The following is a 7460-nucleotide window of genomic DNA, read 5'->3' on the forward strand; positions in this document are numbered from 1 at the left end:
CAAACAACTAATAGTGTTCTAATCAATTACATAGCATCAGTCTAAAACAACATATCAATCAAATGACACACTACATAGTTCGGTTGAATGAAAATTAATTGCAAAACCATGAAAGTGAGAGATCCAAAGCACCTAAAAATAGTATAAAAAATATCCAATTTAGTATAACACATAATCACTTTATTAGAAGAAAAAACAACAATATGAAGATATATATCTAAGTCATTTATATATAGGTAACTTTTCACTTACCATCCATCTTAAGCAAAGTTAGTTTCTAGCCACTATGTAGTTAATGATATTAGAATACATATACTTATTAGTAAGATGGTTTAATGTGGATATGAATCATAAAACCAATGTCAAACTTTATTCCAATAAAAAAAATCAAATTTTTACCTCCTGTAAAGGAGACTCATATCACATGAAACTTAAAATTGATATTTTTCAAAGGTGTACAAATTTCCAACATTTCTTTTAGAATTCAAACATATTTGAATATTACAAAATATATACATAAAAATAAACTACTATCTGATGTCAAGTGCAACTAAAGGCTATTACTACACTAAGTATGGTCATCTAAAGTTGTTTTTCACTTTGTTTCTTATAACAACAACAATCCTCACTTTCATAGATATATTATGTCATGCTTAATACTAAACTTGAAGGTATTTGTAACAATAAATGTTCTAATTTTGATTTCAATAAGACTAACACAAGAGTAATACCAAATATATTGTAATGAAGTTAATGAACTATAATTGTTATGCATTATCTGTATAAGTTCATGAAATTAATATTAAGAAGAGGAGGTTAAGAATAAAGGTGATAGTTAACATACCCGACAGAAATAAATGAATTATCATAATTTTTGTAGCACTTCTTTATAAACTACATTAGTTGTAGTGCTAGAAACATTCATATCTTTATCACATATAAGCACCTTTAATCCTTTCTTGCTCTTTACTCTCGAAATCGCTACGTATAACTGACCATGAGTGAAGACCGGTCGTGGTAAGAATAAATCGACATGAGATAGAGACTGACCTTGACTTTTGTTAATCGTCATTGCAAAACACATCGATACTGGAAATTGTTTTCGTGTGATCTTAAATGGTAATGATTTATCAGTAGGGCTCAATTGCATACGCGGTATCAAGGTTTCAAATCCAATATTTGTACCGGTTATAACCCTGGCAGTTATCAAAGATTTCTCGAGCTTAATAACTGTGAGTCTCGTACCATTACACAAACCATTTGGTTGATCGATATTTCGTAATAACATGATAGGAACACCAACTTTTAAAACCAACTTATGATTAGGAATTCCAGAGAACTTCAAACTGTTTAAGAATTCAGGAGATTGCATACCATGATCGGTGGTCACCGAGATGTCACACGCATCAACACTATCACAACTCAAGTAAGTTACCTCATCACCCGGGACTACTTGTAACAAACGATCATTAATCGAATCCACATGTTCATGCGTTGGAGCAAAAATCGCTCTCTCTTGGAAGTAAGTATGTTCATATAGATTTGCTATCAAATTTGGGTATGTGGAGTCAACAATAGACTTGATTGGATCATCACCTTGTTTGATTAGCAACTCATCAGGTATACTGATTTCAGCTTCTCCATCATTTGGACCTCCAACATTACCATTTCCCACATCTAAAATCCAATCTGCAAACTCTTTCATTTCTGCTATCTCTTCTGGATTTGATCCGGATTGTAATCTCATGTTAACACTCAACTTGAGAACTCTAATGTGATCCCATAGATAGATATGAAGAGTTCAAAGAAGCATTCACTATGTCTTGTCTACTTCCTTTAGGAACAACAGGAAGTATTTGTCTAAAATCTCCACCAAAAACCACAACTTTGCCTCCAAAAACTTTTTCCTCATTATCCGGTGATGTTTGCCGCATGGTATCTCGTAGTGTCCTGTTTAGAGCCTCAAAACAATGTTTGTGTATCATAGGAGCTTCATCCCAGATTATTAAAGAAGTTAACCTCAACAAATCTGCAAGTTGAATGTTAACATTAATGGAACAAAAAGAATCTTCCAAAATATTTATTGGAATCACAAACCGGGAATGAGCGGTTCTACCACCACTTAGCAAAAGTGATGTGATGCCACTTGAGGCAACATTTAAGACAATTTTTCCTTTGGATTGAATTGCCGTAGACAACATTTTCCACAAAAAGGTCTTTCCAGTACCACCATATCCATAAACAAAGAAAACACCTCCTGCATTTTCTTCAACGGCAGAGACAATTATTTCATACACACCTTTTTGCTCAGAAGTCAAACTACTAAACAGATTGTCATGTTCCAATTTCAAAGTTTTACGATCATAACGAAGTTCATCATGAATTAATCTGTTTGTTGTATTAATAACATACTCATCAGATGGATACGGCATTCCGGGAAAAAATTTCAATGAACTACCTTGATTACGCAACAATAGTTCAATCTCATACAATGTATGATTGTTAATATCTTCTTGTTCCATAGTATTTGCTGCACATAAATTCATTGAGAAAAGATATAAATAAACATGAAAGGTATGTATAAAACGAAGCAAAAAAGACAATAGTTTTTATTCTATTAGTAGGTATCTATGAGGTAACAGTATGTAAGATAAATGTACAAATATCATATAACTGTAACTCAGTTAGGCACCTAAAAATACTTCACAAAGGTAAAACTAAATCATATAAGCTTACTCATAACTCAGTTAGGCACCTAAAAACAAATTAAAAAACGTTATGCAATTGTTACTTTCTTGAAGTAAAGAGTATTTTGATTGATATATAAAAGTACCTTAATATCTTACAAATTAGACTACTAACTTTACTACACTCTCTCAGTATATCTATATTAATATTTTTTTTTTGTGTTGCTGAATCTATATATTCCAGTACTTAGTATTTAGTGATATAAATAATAATATTCATATTCATTCCTAAATTAAAATAAAAACAAATTTATAATTTTAATAGGTAAAAATTGAGCAAGTAGTTTTATAATCTAACCTGAGTACTGGAGTCTTCTTCTTTGCATGTGAAGTATGTCATGGCCAAGTTCACAACAACATTGTGACCATACATCATCCGGTCTTGACAAATTATTAGAAACTAACAACATCACAAATAAAGACCTTAAATATGTACCAGATGCCCACTGACTTGCTTGTTTAATAGTTTCTACATATTCTTTGTCATCATCTAACAATCCAAGCTCATAGCACGCATCTTTATGAACATTATAGATTAGATGAAAATATGAACATTTAATAAAAATACTTTGCAATTGTTACTTTCTTGAAGTAAAGAGTATTTTGATTGATATATAAAAGTACCTTAATATCTTACAAATTAGACTACTAACTTTACTACTCTCTCTCAGTATATCTATATTAATAAATTTTTTTGTGTTGCTGAATCTATATATTCCAGTACTTAGTATTTAGTGATATAAATAATAATATTCATATTCATTCCTAAATTAAAATAAAAACAAATTTATAATTTTAATAGGTAAAAATTGAGCAAGTAGTTTTATAATCTAACCTGAGTAGTGGAGTCTTCTTTGCATGTGAAGTATGTCATGGCCAAGTTCACAACAACATTGTGACCATACATCATCCGATCTTGACAAATTATTAGAAACTAACAACATCACAAATAATGACCTTAAATATGTACCAGATGCCCACTGACTTGCTTGTTTAATAGCTTCTACATATTCTTTGTCATCATCTAACAATCCAAGCTCATAGCACGCATCTTTATGAACATTTAATAAAGACACTTTGTGATAAATGTTTTTATTTTGGGGGAAAAACACTCGAAGAATTAATATATAACAATTATCGTATTTTTCGAGCGTATGTTGAGGTTTTAGATATTAGGGTTTAGATATTAGGGTTTATAGGGTTTAGATATTAGGGTTTAGAAATTTAGGGTTTAGGGTTTAGATTTAGGATTTAGATTGAGTTTTTAACACGAACGGTTTAGAGTCTAGGGTTTTGGGTTTTGGGTTTAGGGACTAAACCCAAAACACTAAACCCTAAACCCTAAACTCTAAATCGGGCTAAATTTTACTTCACAAAACATGAAAAAAAAACGTTAACATTCTTCACGATCAATATTATCTTGAATGTTATTTTTGTCGATCGTTTTTCCGCCTAAATAATACATTCATCACAAAGTGTCTTTTTTAAATGTTCATATTTTCGTGTTATCTTAATGCTTGAAAAAAAATTCCAAAAAAACGAAAAAAAAAATCTTTGCTTCCCCCCGATTAGTTATATATATATAAACATGTACAACTATATATTATATAAAACTATATAATATACACACAAACTAATGTGAATATGTATATATAAGGATACATATAAACTATATTATGAAGAGATATAATATATAAGAAGAACTATAACACACGGATATCATATAACTCAAATGAAATTCATTGCTACTTACGATCATGTAGATAGTGTCTACTGATCGACTATTATGGGATATGTTTTGTTGGATTTTCGAACAGTCACGACTTAGTCTAACCAAAAGGATCATGATCCCTGGTCATCTGGCTGTATATTTGGTTTACTTGACAGCTTTGGAAAACATTACATGAGTTATATATATTCAAACGTTATAGGAAATAAACATGAAAACTATTAACTTATAACACGTGAATAATAACTATAAAGATGAACGTATAATACAAACATATGTATTATATATGATGAACATTAATTATATATATATATATATATATATATATATATATATATATATATATATATATATATATATATATATATATATATATATATATATATATATATATATATATAATAAAAACAAATGTAACGTATAAATTTAAACAACATAACACCGATGATGATAAATGATGATGATCCAACTTACCAAACCCTACCTTAACTAAGGTGCATGTTACTTCGTAAAAGATACACTTGGTCGGTGTACACTATTATAGGGTAAACGGAAGATGCGTGAGATACCGTGCGCGGTGTTAAGCTTCATATTTCGAGTGCTAATGTTATATACACTATTTTTCAACTATTTATAAACAACTGAAATCTCGTGGTTTATGCATTTACTTATGAAACTAAACCTATGAATTCACTCAACCGTTGTTTTGACTTTTTATCATGTTTATTCTCAAGTCTTTAGCTTTAGCTTATGCTTCTGCAATAAGAGCAAGGTTTAGAGGTTAAGCATGGAGTCTTTTGATTTAAACATATAAATTGCATCGAATGGACTTTGACCTCTGGTAACACGCCGCATCAAGACACATTTTGACGGGGTGTTTAAATTAAAGTCGCGTAAATACATCGATTAATCGATCGGTGTATGTACACATTCAAGATTCAATGTTTGGAATTTCTTTTGGCGATAATACGGTGGTTTAATTTGGGACACGTAATTAGTGACTAATTATCCGGATTAATATATAATTACACATGATAAGGTGCGACATAGGCAGATTAACTTTGATGGTGACATGTCAGCAACATGCACCAGATTTAATATATGTTATAGAAAGATATATCAAAGTATGATCCTTTGATCAGTGGAAGTCGTAATTATATATGTGTACGCTCAGTGGCGATTCTAGGATCAAATTCCAATGGGCCCCAAAAATTTATTCGATAACTTTTTGCACAAAATATTGAATATGTCGGGTTAAATCGGGTCGAGTTAAATCGGGTCGGATCAAATCGGGCCTAAAATACAAACATAAAATTGAATAATACTCGCAAAACATAAGGTTAATTGTTCATATGGAGTAGCAATTAATGGCATATACAGTAGCAATTTCACAGTAGCAATTTTATAATAATATTTTAGTTCATGGCCTATACAGTAGCAATTTTACAGTAGCAATTATAAATTGCAATTTTACAACCTATTATCAATATGAATCACATAACATTAACATTAGCTGTAAAATTGAAGTTTCCCCTAACTTTTTGAAAAAAATAAGTTATGATGTAGTTATGAGTGATGAGATTAAGGATTAATATACAATAACTATTACAAATATATTTACCATTATACATACATCTTATTTGCAACCATATAATGAATTTATGGGTACTCACAATAAAACATGTATATCTCAACACAAAAATTACACATAATTTGTCATAATATATTTTTGATAGTAAATTTAACAAATTATGTCACTTTTAGACAAAACATTACACATTCTGGTGGAAAATTTTTAAATTATATCATGTTATATTACGTTTTTTGTTTTCACTATATATTTAAAAATATTTTAAGATTTTTTAAATATTCAATGGATATTCATCATTAACCTGCTTAATCTACTGGATATGGATATAGATTGATGAACTAAATTTAAATAGATATGGATATGAATAAACAAAAACTAAATGGATATGAATATGGTCTCATGCCCTCACCCGATCCATATCTAATCCATTAACATCCTCAGGATGAAGGATTGAAGATAAAACTGTAAGAAATAGTGATGTAGAAGGAAGTAAAAAAGAATTAGAATTGAAATTGGACAAGAGTTTGTTTATTTTTTTTATCTAATATATTCAATATCTCATACTATAAAATCATAAGTGGGCTAATTTCAAACACTTTAGTGATCCAAACTATTAAACTATAATCTCTAAAAATTTATGGGGTCTCATTATCATATTTAATTGTGTCCTATAAAAAAAATAAAAAATTTGTGATTAATTTCGAAAAACTAGTGGTGTCACAGGACCCCACTCCTCAATACCTACAGTTGCCTGTACGCTACTATGCTAGTTCATGTTGTTGGAAAGCTTGTTTAATTATAATTTTGTTTGCACCCCAACTAGAGAATATCACTGTTAAACATAGGGCAGGAGTGCATACAATCTATACCCAAGCTTGTCTCTCTTGCCTTTGAAGGTTGTTCCTCTTCCGGTTTGATGCAGTATTCTTCATTTGGTCCATGTTTATTGGATAAGGTGGATCTTTGTATATGCAAGTCATTTCGCGAAAATGACAAGATCGATGACAGCCCTTAGGATTTATGTAATTATTAAAGCTCAAAATTTCTTTATACAAATAAATAAATAAGACCTCAAAATCAGAAAGTGCCAATTAAAACAAATTTAACATCCTTTGAAAAACCAAAATAAAATAAACCATACGGGACCAAAGATTCAATTGCATGAATAATATATCATGGAAAGAAATGTAGGAATAATGGAAGAAAAGCTGAATATTAAAGCCACATCACCAATAAATTCTTTCAAAAAAAAAAAATTTTACACTAATGCTAAAATGCTACAATGTCAAACACACTCTCAAAATCAACTTTACACATAAAGCGTCCTTCCCTTATACTTTATAGGAAACCCGTACCTTATGGGTAAACTTAAAATCCAATATTTTTAGATCGG

The 7460-nt window shown here is 30.0% G+C and overlaps 2 protein-coding genes across 2 annotated transcripts; both read right to left on the reverse strand.

Moving 5' to 3' along the window:
* Nucleotides 1-865: 865 nt before the first annotated feature.
* On the reverse strand, nucleotides 866-1747 carry LOC139860335 (uncharacterized). The gene has a single exon (XM_071849104.1). The coding sequence runs from the start codon at nucleotides 1745-1747 to the stop codon at nucleotides 866-868; it is 882 nt and encodes a 293-aa protein (XP_071705205.1).
* A 22-nt stretch (nucleotides 1748-1769) lies between these two features.
* LOC139860336 (uncharacterized) lies at nucleotides 1770-7047 on the reverse strand. Its single transcript, XM_071849105.1, has 5 exons — nucleotides 6937-7047; nucleotides 5645-5771; nucleotides 3718-3798; nucleotides 3046-3264; nucleotides 1770-2530 (listed from the first exon to the last, which is right to left on the reverse strand). Exons 1-5 carry the CDS (start codon nucleotides 7045-7047, stop codon nucleotides 1770-1772), a joined length of 1299 nt encoding a protein of 432 aa, XP_071705206.1.
* Nucleotides 7048-7460: the final 413 nt, after the last annotated feature.

Source organism: Rutidosis leptorrhynchoides, chromosome 7 (genome assembly GCF_046630445.1).
Source record: "Rutidosis leptorrhynchoides isolate AG116_Rl617_1_P2 chromosome 7, CSIRO_AGI_Rlap_v1, whole genome shotgun sequence".
Taxonomy (NCBI): Eukaryota; Viridiplantae; Streptophyta; class Magnoliopsida; order Asterales; family Asteraceae; genus Rutidosis; species Rutidosis leptorrhynchoides.

Excerpts from the sequence above, each read along its gene's own strand:
- LOC139860336 (XM_071849105.1), bottom strand. The coding sequence starts at position 7,047 with ATGACTTGCATATACAAAGATCCACCTTATCCAATAAACATGGACCAA. Across the intron at positions 3,265-3,717 it reads AGCAAGTCAGTGGGCATCTG|ATGCGTGCTATGAGCTTGGA; the intron begins GTACATATTTAA and ends ATGTTCATAAAG. Across the intron at positions 2,531-3,045 it reads AAGAAGACTCCAGTACTCAG|CAAATACTATGGAACAAGAA; the intron begins GTTAGATTATAA and ends ATTTATGTGCAG.
- LOC139860335 (XM_071849104.1), bottom strand. The coding sequence starts at position 1,747 with ATGAGATTACAATCCGGATCAAATCCAGAAGAGATAGCAGAAATGAAA.